Raw genomic sequence first — 15,890 nt, forward strand, 5'->3', positions numbered from 1 at the left:
GCATTGCACAACTCCAGCGCTCAGGCCAGTCCCTTGGTAACCCAACACAGCAGATCACTGCTGTCAGCAGGCCCTAGTTAGACAGCCAAGGCAGGATTTGGGATGCTGCTCAGGCTCCCACTCCAATCCCTAGGAAGACACAGCCAGTTTCTCTCTGTGGCTATGCTGTATCACCCTCTGGACAGGCTGACCCCACACTTCCATCCCAGGGCAGGTGAAGCTCAGCCTGCTGCAGCTGCACCATGCACTGTGCCAGAGAAATTTTGGTTTCTGCATCTGCATCCCCACCTTACTCCTTCAGACAGATTCTGGGAACTCCAGCTCGCAAATGCCATGGGAAGATTTCCCAGTGCTGCACTGGACTCTGACAGCATCACAAACCCTGCACAGCAGCCACTCCTGCACACACTGCAGCTGAAGGGCACAACCCAACGCTCGTATTTAATCCTTCATTTCAAATCTTCCATGGCCAAAGCACTTCCAAAAGATCATCTGCACTCTTGCCACTGAATTATAGCTGCTGTAGCCACAAAGTGCAGGCCTAAACCCACCTTCCCATGATAAAGCTCTGCATCTTGCATGGAGGGATGCTGGAGTCACTCCCAACACACCCACACTRCCCAAGGACCAGCTCTTTCCTAGAGTTTTTCCACTCTGCCACTGCCCTGGCTGGAAATTGGCCCTGACACTGGATGCAGAGGATAACCAAAGGCACCAGMAACATTTTTCTGGGATGAAAGCACGCACTCTGAGAGAACCCAACACTTGAAGATAACACCCAGCCAGGTCTGACAGGCTCCAGCAWGATCAGATCTGCTGCTGCTGCTGCTGGGCTGTCCCAGGATCTCCTGCCCATCCTGTGACGTGCAGAGCAGAGCTCAGCTTGGCTCCCCCCACACACACTGGGCTATTTTTGAGCTCAACGTGTCAGTTCCACTGGCTGTGGGAGTTTGTTTGTGTGGGATAGCATGATTCGACWACTTTGAAACTTGGCTGAAGCCACAGAATTCCCTTTTTATGGAACCCTTTTGATGGCCATTTAGCARAAAGGGCGAGGTTTAGAGAGACTTGGGGTCAGAATTACTAGAAAAAGACACATAATGACTAATAATGAATCAGCCTTCAGTGGTTTCTTCATTTAAGTGTTAACACAGCATATTAAACCCCTGGCCTGGGATCAGCAGAAAGGCCCTGTCTGCACTAAATGAGTACAATGGATTAACTAAAGAATCTCCAAATTGTTCTATTCAAACCTGTGCAAGCTCCAAAGGGAGACACTGGAGCCAGTTCAACCCTTGCTAAGGTAGGTTCAGCTAAAGGCAGCATCGTGCTGGGGATGTGCAGACTGTGAGACCCACCATGGTCACACAGGGAAGTCATTATTCTCATGAGAATTTCTCCAGCCAGGGAGAACTTCCACCACAAACTGTGAATTCTACTCTGCTGGCAACACTGGAGCAACTTCCCAAAGCTTTACTTTCACAGGGAAAAAACAGTGGTTATGCAATGGTCTTGGGGAGAGCAAGAAGGGGCAGCACCCTGCACAGGGCTGATACAGGAGCCAGAGAGAGGATGTTGGAAAAAGGAGCTTAGTGCTGCTTCTCTGTGAAAATGTCTAATACTCAAGGAGCCCAGTCTCCCAGCAACACACTGCCATTTCCTTATTTCCCTCTAACATAATTCCTCCTTCAAACACAAATGAGGAGACAGCTTCTAGAAACCCTCATTAAGTCTCTGCAGCATTCACCAAACCTCTGTGAGACCCTTTAGGAGAAGAGACACCCACCAATCCCTGTCTGTGTCACAGCCATTCCTGCTCCTGTCAGTGGCTTTTCCTCACACAGTTTCTGTACCTGCCCAAAGGTGCCACACTTTGTTCATCAGGTGTTGGTTGGGTCAATCCTAGCTCCTGCTGCAGCACTCCAGAGCTCTGGTACTCCAAATTTTGGGAGGAAGGGACTCCAGACAGGAGGTGGGAAGCAGCCAGGTTGAAGAGGTACAAAAGATGCACCCACCTCATTCCCCCAGTTAAGCTAATACACAGTGGACAAGTAAGTATTATTTATCCTGGCTCTTTTAGAATACTCTCCCTGCCTGAAAAGGCTCAGGACAGTTGCCACAGACCTCCTAGTTCATCCTCCCCACAGTTACCTGGCTCTCCTGGCCCTGCTTCTACCTGTTAGCAATGTCAGACTCCTTGAGAAGCAGCCTGGTCTCCAATTCAATCATGTTCTGGCATTAACATCTTGGTAATCAAATGTTATTTGCTACAGCAAGAAAAACGCTGTAATGAAACATAAAATGTCAGTACTTCAGCCCACAGTTGATACAGACAATGCCTCTCAGAGGTCTTAAGAAATATTCCCTCTTATCCCCACTGTGGCAACTCTGCTTAGCCCAAGTTCATTTCTASCTTTCAGGCTTTTGCTAAATCTACCCAACCAAATAAGAACTAAAATACAACTCTCCTGCAGCACACAAGCAAGGAGAACAAAAGCCCTGGGAGCAGTAGGATAATGCTGCCTAAGGAATCAGCCATCCACAGCAAACAGCTTTCCTCATAGAAAGGAGAAATAAGAAACAGGAGAACAGGCCAGGAGAAATAAGAAACAGGACAGGTGAAACACCACCAAACACTGCAAAAGGAAAGGAAAATGATTGAAACAAGGTGAGCAGGCGAGGCTCTGGCGTGGGTCCTTATGAAACGTGTGGCAGCAGTGTTGAACAATTCCATCTGACACGAGGATGATGAGTCAGGGCAGTGCTGGCACGGGGCTTATCACACGGGCACGCTGGTGCAGAGAGCCATCCTCRGCCAGCCCAGAGCCACGTGCCTGCTGCAGCACCTCCGAGCTGGGGACAGCAGGATGGAGCAGCCACCACCATTGTTCCACTCTCCGGGCTCAGAGAGAGGACGGAAATCCAAGCAAGTCCTGTGCTCAGTGACCAGAGTGTGTCAAACCAAACCTGAGTCCTCCCAGGGCAAAGCCCAACTGCCCACCAGGTCTGCCAGCCTGCCATCTATCCTGGATTCCAGTGCCACGGTGCCCATCTCCAAGAACTTTGGTGAAAAATGTGTTCCATTGTTGACTCCAACTCACCCATAGACAAACCACAGAGAATAAGCCTGCTCTCTCATGGAAGGGAACATCCTCTCCCAGTTGTCTCCCATTCTCCACAAAAGTGTTAACTCCTTAAAAATATAGGAAAAAAATCAGCTCAATTCTAGCGTTTCTCCAGTTGTGCCAATGCTAGTAGAAGGGCTGCGTTCTGCCAAGGATTAAAGCATTATGGATTTGGGTTACTATCCAATAAAACAACTCCAGGTACTCCTTAAACAGGATCCCACGACACAACAGTCAGTGAAACTTGCTCTAAGCTTTGCCCATTAACCAGACACTGCCAGAATTTAACTCAAACCTAAGTTGACAACCAGCCTGGAAGAAACTAAGGCAGCACAGCGGAGGGAGCCGTGTTCTCCCAGGACTGTCAATTCCATTTCAAGAGAAAGATGGATGTGAAAATGACTCCTCATCTCTCAGTGAAACGCTCTGWGAGTGCAGTGTGAGCAGGTACACGCTGCTCCATGCTCCAACTGTGCCTCCAGTCACATGGAGCTGATGGAAGGGATGGAACCAGGACAGSAGAGAGCTCTCAGCAGTGCCCAGCAACCACAGCATCCCTCTCTGTCCTCCTCAGCTCCTGAAGACTCAAACACAACACCCAAAGAGCGTGGGAACATAAGGTATGTGCACCTCTGCACACTCGTGAACATCCCCTGASCAGCCCTTATGAAAATATGTGGCATTAAAAACAACCCCAGCGCCTGAACAGAGCTGGAATTCTAACCAAGTCACTTGGATGATTTATAAATGGAAATTCGGTGGAAAAAAATTCTTTCAGCGGGTCAATCTGAGGATTTTTAGCACAGAAACAACGGGTTTTTGTGAAAGATGAGAAGAGACAAAGCAAAGGGSGACAGAAGGAGGGATGCAGCATGATATCCTGCAGGTGCCCAAGTCATCCCAGTCCGAGCAGTGGTTCCAGCTCGTCCCCAGCCATCGGAGCAGCTCTGACAGAGCACCAGTCCAACTTTGCATGGGCAGGGACTGAATGTAAGTTGCTGCCTTGGATAATACGTAAATTGCCGACTGTTCCCTTCTATTCCATCAGCTCCAGCAGAGACAATTATGAATACAGGCCTGCTGCCCTTTGGGATGATTAACATTCCCTTTCCTCAGTGTCCCCAGCACTGCTGACCCACATTCAGCTCCTGAAATGCAGTTCCATGTAAACTGCAACAYTCACTGTCAGCAGAACGTGCCAGCCCAGCAGGGCTGGGTGCTCTGCACCTCTCCCTAAATAAACCCAGRGCTCAACTTCCCAAGAGCCAGGAAAATCCCGGTCCTTAAACATCAAACCAAGCACCCAACTACCCTCGTCTTCTCTTTTCAGGGAAAAGGGGACACAAGGCAGGAATGCTCCACTGTTATCTCGAGCTGTCATGTCAAAGTCCACTTGACCTGGTAAATGTCCATCAGGAAGAAAAACAGGATCCAACATCTCATCCATAGAACCACCTCTAATTCCAGGCTCAGCAATGGACACCAGCCCACAACGTCATTAATTTCACCTTCTGGAAAAGGCCCAAAATCATAGGGTACATCTATTTGTAAGCTCACACAGACATTCACAGCGGAATTCCTTCTGAGACAGTGGAGGAGYGCAGTTCCCAAGGAGGGGCCGTGATGGGCAAACCAGCTTTTCTCTAAGAGAATGTGACACGGGGTCAAGTTTGTGCAGGGATTTGATGGCTATATTTGAACTGCTGGTTCTCTTACGCAGCTACTACTGGGAGAGCAGGATCACCTCAGGAAGGGGCTGCCAGCACAGGCAGCAACCGGGCTGCGCTTGCGTTTCCTGATCAAAGAATTCTTTCAGATCACTAAATGGGACCATTTTGCCAAGATTTTACTCSCTTCCAAGTTGTTTCCATTAAGTCAAAGTGTTAAAAGTGCAACTGTGCTGAAGACAAGCTCGCARTAGCATTATTTTGTATTCCTACTGCCAGTCAAAAACACTTCCCCGTAAGGATTTGCCCTTTCCAACGCATTTACATCAACACCTCCCTGTAACCTCATGAGTCCCAGAGCCTGAACCAAGCAGCTCTTTTCTCCTTTCCCAGAGCCAACAGCAACAGTCCTGTCAGMGAAGGAAAAGTACTGAACTCACAGTGCTTGGGGTCTGCAGGCAGAACCCAATCCGTTCCTTCGCACTCCTCTGCAGAGGCTGCGATTTGAAAGGAAACCTGACCTCGGAGTTGAGAAAGCTTCCAGGTCAAGTTTCAGCTCCAAGYTATCCCAGCTCAGCTGAACAGATGGCAGTTGTTCCAGCACAGGTATTTCCCCAGGCTCGGGGAGCCCTCAGAGGGACAGGGATGCATCTCCTCCATGCAGGGAATGTCCTGAATGTCAAACCTGCTGCTCCAGCCCCTCATCATCCCACCAAAAATGTGCTCCATGAAGTCCACAACCCACCCTGGAATGAGTCCACACTGCTATAAAGCAAAGCTTTCCAAGCTTAGGATCTTGGGATCTCTTAGGATCCCCTTCCACCACCCAAAGCCAATCTGCAAAATCCAGCCTTGGCCCTGTAAACATGGTATACAATTTCCAGACAAAATCTGTGTGCATATTCTGCCATTCAGCAGACAAAACCAACYATTCCCACACAAAAGATGGTCCCTGCTTTGGTATTTTGCAAACTGCAGAGTCAGCAGCACTGAAAAGAAACCTTGACCCAAGGAGGGAGGCTGGAAACAGGAACAGGAAAGCAACTTGGAGTTGGATCACTCCTTTTCCAGGAGTAATCTCTGCTCAGAGGATCAGTCTCCTGCACTCAAAGCACCTGAACCCATCACCCTGTTTCTCTCCAAGGTTCAGATTTATCATGGGGGGAACACCAGCACAGAACACCTCAAGTGCAGGTTAAATAGTGGCATCGAGCACTTGCAGGCACARAACAGCCGTCAGGGCAGGCAAAAACAGCCCAGCTCCGAAAAGAACTGTCCAGGAGGTGTTATAACTGATATTTAAATAGCCCCTGAAATTAATTTCACTTTATTATCCRGGCRAAGAGCCAGAGCTCCAACAAACCAAGGCAATGGTGGTGTTTCAAAACAATGTCACTGGTAAAAGTGACAGAGGGGCAACCCCATAAACTGACAGAGGGATAACCCCAAAAAGTGACAAGAGGGGCAACCCCGGAAAGGGACAGAGGGACAATCCTATAAAGTGACAGAGGGACAACCCTAGAAACTGGCACAGGAACAATCGCAAAAACTGACAGAGGGACAATCGCATAAACTGACAGCGGGACAATCGCATAAACTGACAGAGGTACAATCCCAGAAGTTGACAGAGGGACAATCTCATGAACTGACAAGGGACAATCGCATAAACTGACAGAGGGACAATCCCATGAACTGACAGAGGGACAATCCCATGAACTGACAGAGGGACAGCCCCAGCCAGCAGCGTGTTCCCTCTGCAGCGCTCGCAAGGAGCCAGCACGAAGCCAAGAGCAGGGTTTGGTTAAGGCCTGTGTGCTGCCGTGCCATGGCAGCCCCGGTTCCCGCAGCTCTCCTCCCCGGGAAGATCCCGGGAAGATCCCGGGCCAGCCCCGGTTCCCGCAGCGAGAGCAGCCCTGTCCGGGAGCTCGGTGTCACCGCCAGCATCAGCAGGACAGACAGCAGCGTTCCTGACGGATGTCCCGCCGTGCTCCAGGGCTGGCCGTGCCCGGCTCCTCCCGGATCTCACCGGGGAGCGCGGCCGTACCGGGATCCACCGGGATCCGCCGCTCCCTCGGGAGGCCCTTCCTTCCCCGCGCTATTCCCTGCGGTTTCTCACGGCCCTGAAGACTCGGCCACCATCGATTCTCATCGATCTCCATTCTCGTTTCGGTAAGGAACGACCGGTCCCCCCCTTGCCCTCCGTGTCCCCCCCGGTTCGCCGGGAGCATCCCCGGGCACCGCGGCAGCATCCCCCCGCTCCACCTCCACGTTATCCCGGTGCCACGGGAGCCGCGGGGACACCCGTGTCACCCGTGACAGCGGCCCCGCTCCCCGGCAGCGCCCGCTGGGGGCTGAGGGGGCTCGGGGCCGCTCCCCGCTCCCTCCCCGCTCCCCGGGGCAGCGCCGCGACCCCCGCGGGGGACTCACCTTGGCGCGGGTCACCAGGTGCGTGGCGAGCTTCACCACGGCGAAGTTGCCCTTGCCGATGGTGCGCTCGATCTCGTAGTAGCCGATGCGGGCGGGCCCGGGGGGCCGCGGGGGCGGCGGGGCCGGGGAGAGCCGGGGGGCCGCGGGGGGAGCCCCCGCTCCGCCGCCTCCTCCCGCCGCAGCCGCCGCCGCCATCTTGTCGCGCGGAGCGAACCCCCCCGCGGGGCTGCGGCACCGCGTGAGCTCATCCGCGGGGGGGCGCCGGGGGGCGGGCGGCTGCCATGGCGACGGGGGCGGGGCTCTGACGTCACCGCGCGCGTCACGGCGCGCGGAGCGAGCGCGGCGCCCCCTCGCGGGGAGGGTTTGGGGAGAAACGCGCGGGAAACGGGAAACTCGTGACGTCACAGAGCTGGGGCGCGCCTCTCGCCTCGGCAGAATGACGTCACAGGGGTGTAGAATGRCGTCACGGATTTGGGCCGCGGATGGGTGGTTGGTGCTGCAGTTTTGGGGCGAAAGCAGTGAGATACGGGAAATGGATCTGACGTCACTGGCCGCGGGGCCATCAGGGATGGTTCCCCAGAGCCCGATCGCGCCTCGTCTCGGGACAGCATGACGTCACGGGAGCCGTGCAGTGACGTCACGGCGGGAGGCGGGAGTTCCGCGCGCGCGGGGCGGAAGCGCGGCCGGGGCGCGCGCGGGGGAAGCGGAAGCGGAAGCGGCGCAGGCGCGGGGCCGAGCGGAGGGGACGCGCCCGCCATGGAGTCGCGGGGGAAGGAGCCGCAGCCGCCGTGAGTGCGGGCGGACCGCGGGGCGGGGCCGGGCCGGGCCGGGGACACCGCTGCGGGCGGCGGGAGGAGCGGGGCGCCGCGGGAACGGGAACGGGAGGGGGATGCGCTCCGGAGCCGCCCTGCTGAGCCCAGCCCGCCGCGAGGGGCAGCGGGTGCGGGGTGCGCACACCGGGCTGCGGGCGGCGGCCGCGGGAAGCATCAGCCCGGGGCTCTTCCCGCTGGAGATCCTTGGCGATCTGCTGAGATGATGAAGGGCGGGCTGGAGCATCTTTGGGATGGGGAGAGCTGGGAGCTGGGCCTGGTCAGTCTGGAGAAAGGAATACTGGGAGSGRWYCCATCAATCCATACAAATATCTCCAAGGCGTGTTAGAGGATGGTGCCAGACTCTGTTTAGTGGTGCCCAGCAACAAAACGAGAAGCAATGCCCGTAAACTAAAACAAAAATTCCACCTCAACATGGGAAAGAACTTTTTTCCATGGAGAGTGGCAAAGCACTGGGACAGTTGCCCAGGGAATCTCTCTGGTGTCATTCTGAACCCACCTCGATGCATTCCTGCATCACCTGCTCTGTCTTGGCAGGGACAGGATGATCTTCAGAGATTCCTCCCGATTCATAACGGRTCTGGGATTCTGGGATCAATCCCACCACGATGTGCTGCTCCCGAAGCCAGATTATCCACCTGGGCTGTGGGGCTCAGCAGCTGTAAGCTGGATCTCTGGACACTAATAGGGATTTATCCTCCGACTCTCAGCGTTTGTTGCTGAGTTATTAAAGACCTGCGGGGCTCAGGTGTGGCTCTGCAGAGCATCCTGAGCTGTGCTTTGTTTTCCATGCTGGGATGTCCRTCCGTGCCTGGCTCCAGGGGAATGTCGGGTGCAGAGTCACTCTGGCATGGAGCAACAGCCGTGTTGTTGTTGTGAGCCAGCTGTCAGCACGCACAGGAACGGGCAGGGATTGTGCTGCAGCGGATTCCAGCAATCATTTCCCAGCCCTGGCACTGCGCTGTTCTTCCCACAGGAACAGGATGGGCATGGGGGACTCCAACCCGGCAGCAGTGCCACACGCCGCTGAGGACATTCAGGGAGATGACAGATGGATGTCACAGGTAAGGCTGGCAGGTGGGATCCTTTTTTGGGGGGGCTGTTGGGCCAGGCCACACGTGTGACCCTRAGATGACAACAGCCCAGAGGTGGCAGCTGTCACACCTGAGTGTCCTGCAGTGATGGAGCAAAGGAACAGGGTCTGCAGCATCTCTCTGGTGAGGAGAGACTGCAGGAGAAGACTCYCATCAATCCATACAAACATCTCCAAGAGGTGTCAGGCCAGGCTCTGTTCAGTGATGCTCAGTGRCAGGACAGGGAGCAATRGCMTTAAACTGAACCTCACCAAGTTTCATCCAACTCATGGGGGGTTCTGGAGTGTCCAGCAGCTCAGGGGTTAATGCAGGCAGGGGTGGTGGAGGGAATAGCAGCAGGGGAAACTGGTTGGGCAACTGTCCCTGTCCTGCAGCAGGGATGGATGCCCAGCAGGAATTGTCACCCCAAGCTCACCTTGCTGCTCTCTTTAACAGCACAATCGGTTTGTCCTGGACTGCAAAGACAAGGAGCCCGACGTGCTCTTCGTGGGGGACTCCATGGTGCAGTTGCTACAGCAGTACGAGGTAAGGATAAAGGAGGAGAGGGSTGGACCAGAGCAATTGGAGCATCTCTGTCTAAGCCAGTAGCTGCTGATCACGTGTAGCACTGATGATTTCCACTGTTCCCATTTCACTGCTGYCTCCTGAGGCATTCCTGCCCTGCTTCCTGAGCTCCCCAGTGCCTGGACACTGCTTTACCTGGCTGCTTTTGCCTCCTTCTCTGAGGCCACGACCAAGTGCCTTCATTTTGGCACACATGCACAGCCCTTGGACTCTGAGATTCCAGCCTCCTGAGGGCATTGAATTCCCTCAGGATGTACCTGGCATGGCCAGAACACACTCAACCCTATAAAATTCAGGGCACCAGAGGTATTGGCCCACTGCTTGTTCCCTAAAACTGTTGAGGGAAAGAAGAGTTCTGTTCTGCCCTGGTGGCAGCTGAGCAGCTTTGTTCTGCAAGAGCTGCTTCCCTTTGTTTTAGTTTTGTTTCCTGGGGATGAGAAGGATTTAGTCAGGTGAGAGATTCCTTCTTCAAAGGCCCTGGGCTTAGGGACACTGTGGTCTGCACTAGATCAGCAYTCTGGGGCTCTGATGAGTTCAGCAAATCAATGCTCCAGAGATCATTCCCTTCTTTGTGCCMCATCTCAGAGCTTGAACATCAGCAGCTCTGTCTCTTCTCACTCCAAATAAAATTTCATCCCATGTCTAAATGCCCTTCATGGAGTGAGTTTTCAGCGAGGGGCTCATGGCTGCTCTCAGTGACCTTGAGGACACCATGTGGTGTCTTTCCTTCACTGCCAGGATGCTGCTCTGACACAGCACATTGATTTCTGCTTGCAGATATGGCGAGAGCTCTTCTCACCACTCCATGCACTGAATTTTGGGATTGGTGGAGACACCACGGGACATGTTCTATGGAGACTGAAGAAYGGTGAATTGGAGAACATTAAACCCAAGGTAGGAGCTGCAGAGTTAGTGAGGATGTGCAGGTGTGCAAGCCTGGCACAAGTGCCTTCCCTGAGAGCAGGGGGCAGTGCCAGCCCAGGGCTGAACTCTTAAGCCCCACTCTCCCTGCAGCTCTCTGGCCATAAATGATATTTATTCAGGGATTTCAGGGTCATCAGCCCTGTTCCTGTTGCTCTGGAAAAGCTGTAAAATTTTTTTCTCCTTGCAGGTCATTGTTGTTTGGGTTGGAACAAATAACCATGAAAACACAGCAGAAGAAGTCGCAGGGGGCATCGAGGCCATCGTGCGCCTGATAAACACGCAGCAGCCACAGGCCAAAGTGATTGTGCTGGTATGTCCCTGCTCCCTGGGCTGTGCCTCTGCCTTACTGGAGTCACTGGGCAGTGCTGAGAGGGCAGTGCCTTCATCTGTCCTCTGCTGTGCCCCTCTTAGTGGCTTGGCAAAGGGAGCACCCCTTTGGCCCCTCCAGAGCACTCATTCCCAGTAACCATCCCACTTATTAATGATGCTGAGGAAGTCCTTTGAGGGGAAAATAGGTGCCCAAATCCAAGCTGGCACTGTCCTAACAGTGCAACTGCTGCCTGTCTTGCTGAGGAGTTGAAAGTATATGGAAAGAGCACGAGCTGATATATTCAGAAATAAAAGAAAGCAGTTTCCCTGCTTGCAGTTCATCTGGCTCCTCTTGCATGTCACATTAGGCCTGAATGGACAAATTCTGATTCAAGGGATGAGTTCCTCTTGTTACAGGCATCCTAAATCTTGACAGGCAGCCCAAATTAGAAGGGAAAGCAGGGCTCCTGATGCCACCAGAGTCACACAAAGCTCTTTTCTGCCCCGTCTCATACCAGGGCCTGCTACCTCGTGGAGAGAAGCCAAACCCACTGCGGCAGAAGAACGCCAAGGTGAACCATCTGCTGAAAGCCTCGCTSCCCAAACTGCCCAACGTGCAGCTGCTGGACGTGGACGTGGGCTTCGTGCACTCGGATGGCACCATCTCCTACCACGACATGTTTGATTTCCTGCATCTGACGGGCGGGGGCTACGCCAAGATCTGCAAGCCCCTCCACGAACTGATCATGCAGCTGCTGGAGGAGACCCCCGAGGAGAAACGAGCTGCCCTGGCCTGAGGCGCTGCAGTCAGCGTGGAGAGCATCATCCAGCCCATCAGATCAGTTCTGTCACTGGCACTACAGAATCCTTCTTTCTTAAAGCACTTTCCATTGTAGAATGTTACCGGATGTCCGTACCTAGTGTTTTGAGGGGGAAGGCTCATGTTTAACTGGTCTTGTACATACGAGGGCCGGCTGGGTTGGTTTTATTGCAGAAGGAAATTAGCTGAAGAAGAGTTTTACTTTTAAACCATTCCTCATTTAAAACGAGAACGGGACTGCCACTCTGTGCCCCTCTCATGTCTTGTTGCTCTGTGGTTGTCCTAGACCCCTTGTAGCCTGTCTGACAGCTCCTGGCTCACCGTTCCAGGCTTCAGCTCTGTGTATTTGCCTGGGAGCAAGAATCACATTCCACTTGCAAAAGCCAGAACAGATGCATTTTTCCAAACTCACTTCCACCTTCTAGGCGGTTTKGGGGTTTYTGTTTGGGTTATTTTTTGTTGGTTTGTTTGTTGTTTGTTTTTTTACTGGGGAGGGGTTTAAATGACACGTGTTGTTTTCTCACTCCTTTCTGAAGCAGCTTGAAACAGGAATTCAGAAATTTAAAGAAGCAGTTACCTGAACTCATGTAACACTCCCCAGTGCTTGTCTCGTGCTCGTTTCCCCATTCCTGCTAGTGGGGGCACCTTCCTTCCCTCCCATGCAGCTCTCCCTGGGGGCACCTTCCTTCCCTCCCAACAGCTCTCCTGGGAGTGCTCCCACTCGGGTGCTGCTGCTGTCCCCTTCTCCTGCTGCCCATGATGTGCTGGCTTTTAGCAGTTGCTCAGTGTAGGAATTTAATGATCCAGTWATTGGCAGTCGCTTCCTTGCTCCTCTGGAACTGACAGACATCCCTCTGAGATGCCTGAGCTCTTTGCAGGTTTTTTTCTATTTTTTTTTATTAAGTATGACTGTTACATCCTTTTTTTCTAAAGCAAACCTACATGAAGAGCCGCTGGCTGCAAGGCCTAAATCACTCTGAAGCTTTACAGATCCCAAGGTGTATATTTACTTATCACTACTGGTTTACTTGTATAAACATTTTCTTTGAGCAACTACTGCCTCTTAGAGTAAGAAATGAAGTTAAGGCTTAGCTTTTCCTGCCCTGGACACTGCTCCTCAGCTCTAGGGGCAGGTGGCCTCCTAAAGGGCTATGGCTCCACGGGGTTTTGGTTTGCTTTGTAGTTCAGAGGGCTGGTTGTAGTGAAACAACTTTTCGTTTAGAACTGAGAGCTTCTCTTCCAGAAAGGAATGGTTTGGACCTGAGAGGCAGAGCCCTAGATGAATTGGTTAAGTTGCAAATAAACCAAGTGTGTTCCTCCCTGCCTTACCTGCCGGAGCTGGGTTTGTGCTCCTCGCGGGATTCCAGGCAGGTAAAGCTGTGAGGAACAGAGAGCTTCACTCTGCTCCAAGGAAGGGCTGTTGAGGTGTCAGGTGGCTTTGCTGAAGCCCGTAGGTACTGTACATAGTCTGTCTGCCCTTTGCTGTAGCCAGAGGGCTGTGTGGAACTGACCTAGCGTTGAGGAATCCCGTAACGTCCCAGCTCATCCCCTCCTCCTGTAGATGTGAACATAGCAGGATTCCTGCCTGGATTGCATGCATAGTGTGTGTTTTGTTTCCAGTGTATGTGATCTACACACAGATGAAGGAAAGGGGAAGCGTTCCCCTGGCCAGGATCAGACACGGGGAGGTGCAGAGTGCCGTGGSAGAGGAGGGATCACAGCCCATGATCCAGACCAGGGGTGCTGCTCCCCACAGCTCCACGGCCTTGCAGGGCAGGCTTTGAGGGAACACTGCTCACACTTCCCATAGGCTTCTGGCTGGAAAAAMTGGGGAAGGGCAATGGAGAGTTCCTGGGGAAGGGCTTATCCCATCCCCAGCCCCCTCTGGGAGCCGGGATAAAACCCATTCTCCCTGAGAGCTTTCCATCTTCCCARGCTTGTGAGAAAAGGCCGTGTGCTAGTTTAATCTCTGCATCCCTGCTCCCCTCCCTGCTGCTGCTGCTGCGTTTGGCTGAAGAGATGCTAACCAGGAATGTACTCTCCAGTAAAGCTCTGACTCCTCAGCACCCTGTGAGCCAGCCCTGTTGGCAGGGTGCCGAGTGGACCGGGCAGTTTGGCAGCTCCAGAGGCTCCAGCGTCACCAGGGAGGCTCTGCTGSCTCTGCTTAGGCTTGGCTTGCTGAGGTGCCACGCTCTGTGCTGGTTCAGTGCTCTCGGCTCTGCTTGTTGCTGCCTGGCAGGAAACTGCCCTGCTCACCTGAGAARTGTCGTGGGCAAGAGYGGTTCTGCCTCCTTGCTCACCCAGTGCTGAAATCTGAGTGCCTCGTGTGAGAAAGCTTCAATTCCAGCTCTGGATATCCCTCGGGATGGGGCTGGGCTGGAGCTGTGGCCTCCTCGGAGTGAGCTCGTCCAGTTTCGTGGTTATGCAGCAGAGAYGAAAACAAACAAAAGATGTGAAATGACAGAGTCTTGTGAGGTGCTGGGGAAGGGTGAGGCAGGAGCAGGGAGGCCCCTGGAACCTCCCCTCACTGCCCACCTGCTGCCCCGAGCCTTCCCCGGGACACAACCATTGTGATTCTGCTTTGGCAAAAATGCATCGGCTGGTAGAAGTCACTGTTAGTGCATATTTCGATATAAATGTCAATGTTTCACCCACTGTGTCGCAGCCTGTGTGTGTGTGTGTGTGCCCAGCCGTCTCCTGCCCTGTCTCGGTCACTCCTGGAGGTCTCCACAGGGCCAGGCAGGCGCTGCCAAATCTCCCACTGCGGGTCCTCCCCAGCTCTGGGAGTTGTGCTCAGCCAGATCCTCTCTCCTCGTTTAATCCCTGCTTTCCCCACTCTGTTTGGGGCTGTTTTTGTCTGTTTTTCCTCMTTTCCCCGTGCAGATCTGGGTGCTGCACCCAAACCTGTGAGCGCGGTGCCGCAGGTGAATGGAACCAGTTTATTTTGGCCCTCGAGAGGACATTGGTTTGTATTTGATTCCCGAGTGATCTGTCTTTAAAGGCCCTGGAACAAACAGGGAACGCACATCCCCACGCAATCCCGCTCACAGCCATCCCGCAAGAGGCGACTCGAGTTCCATCAGAGCTGAGCAGTCGGTCAGAATTCTGCTTCTCTTCCCGCATGTCTGTCCCTGAGGTTGTCCCATCTGCCGCCAGCGTCACCATCTGCACCTGGAAACAACGGGCAGACTGTCCAAACTGCGGGATCCTCAGGGACAGGAGGGCCCCGAGAAATAAAGTGCACAATAGCAGCAGTGCCTTGTTCATGGTGTTTGTCCCCTGGAGCAGAGCTGGCACAAGAGATCCTGGATGTCAGAGTCAGCCCAGGAAGTGGCTTTGAGTGAGGTGACACAGGGCTGAGCCCCTTCAGAGGGGGATTTTAAATCAAAACCCCTGATTTCAGATACATAAAGGCCACAGAGCCCTTGGAGAGAGGTCTGGAAGTCAGAGGCTCGGTGGCAGCTGGGATGGAGGGTGTTTGGGGAGACACAAAAAATGCAGTGTGCCATCACTCCTGCTCCCCCCAAGCATGGGAGAACTCCCAAACTACTTTGAATTATTCCTTCTCTGGTGCTGAAGGGTGCTACAAACATGGGAGAGGCTGCGGGAACAGAGAGAAGCAGGAGAAGGGGATGAGGTAGAGCCATCCCTTGCCTGATGGGATTCTTCTGTGTCCCCATGGCTTTTGGGAGCAGGCAGGCTGGGCAAAGGGTTTGTGTGGGTGTCTGGAGTGCTACACAGCACTGGGGCTCCCTGTGGAGCAGGGACTCCATGTGGGGTCTCCTGTGCAACAGGGGCTTCCTTATGGGGTCCTATACAAGGCTCCCCCACAGGGTTCTACATGAAGCAGGGCTTGCCCCATATAGCAGGGTTTCTCCTGTGTTGTCCCAAAGGGAACTGGGCTTTTTGCAGAGGATCCCATATGGAGCAGGAGCTCCCCTTTAAAGCCGCGGTTCTGTATGGGTTTGGGGCTTCCCTACAGAGCAGGGCTTCCCCTATGGGGTCCCATATGGAACAGCGATCCCTTATGGAGTCTATATGGGACGGGGGCTCCCCTGTCGGACAGGGCTTCCCCGGAGCGGTCCCCTATGGAGCCGGGCATCCCCCGCGGGTCGGGCAAGGGGCTGGGC

General features: G+C 53.8%; 3 protein-coding genes across 7 annotated transcripts in view; 2 read left to right on the top strand and 1 right to left on the bottom strand.

Moving 5' to 3' along the window:
- The window catches only part of SIK3 (SIK family kinase 3), a 68,996-nt gene extending 61,570 nt beyond the window's left edge, over nt 1–7,426 (bottom strand). For 2 of the 4 annotated variants that reach the window (XM_057384845.1, XM_057384846.1), the window contains exon 1: nt 7,220–7,425. In XM_057384845.1, coding sequence (XP_057240828.1) covers nt 7,220–7,414 — 195 coding nt within the window. In that variant the 5' untranslated portion in view covers nt 7,415–7,425. Of the gene's footprint in view, nt 1–7,219 lie in introns of all 4 variants that reach the window. The other 2 variants (XM_057384847.1, XM_057384844.1) reach the window with 2 other exon arrangements.
- The window catches only part of TAGLN (transgelin), a 158,220-nt gene that overhangs the window by 130,580 nt on the left and 11,750 nt on the right, over nt 1–15,890 (top strand). The gene's annotated exons all lie outside the window — the stretch shown is intronic.
- On the top strand, nt 6,818–12,327 carry PAFAH1B2 (platelet activating factor acetylhydrolase 1b catalytic subunit 2). Of its 2 annotated transcripts, none has more exons than XM_057384859.1 (6): nt 6,818–6,961; nt 9,026–9,113; nt 9,579–9,668; nt 10,485–10,601; nt 10,819–10,941; nt 11,459–12,327. In XM_057384859.1, the coding sequence occupies exons 2-6, from the start codon at nt 9,033–9,035 to the stop codon at nt 11,735–11,737; spliced, it is 690 nt and encodes a 229-aa protein (XP_057240842.1). In that variant the 5' UTR covers nt 6,818–6,961; nt 9,026–9,032; the 3' UTR covers nt 11,738–12,327. The 2 variants fall into 2 exon arrangements, with proteins under 2 accessions (XP_057240842.1, XP_057240843.1); XM_057384860.1 differs by lacking the exon at nt 6,818–6,961 and adding an exon at nt 7,924–8,007.

The sequence above is a fragment of the Malurus melanocephalus genome, unplaced genomic scaffold (assembly GCF_030028575.1).
Source record: "Malurus melanocephalus ecotype Western Australia unplaced genomic scaffold, MMel_1.1 scaffold_751, whole genome shotgun sequence".
NCBI lineage: Eukaryota > Metazoa > Chordata > Aves > Passeriformes > Maluridae > Malurus > Malurus melanocephalus.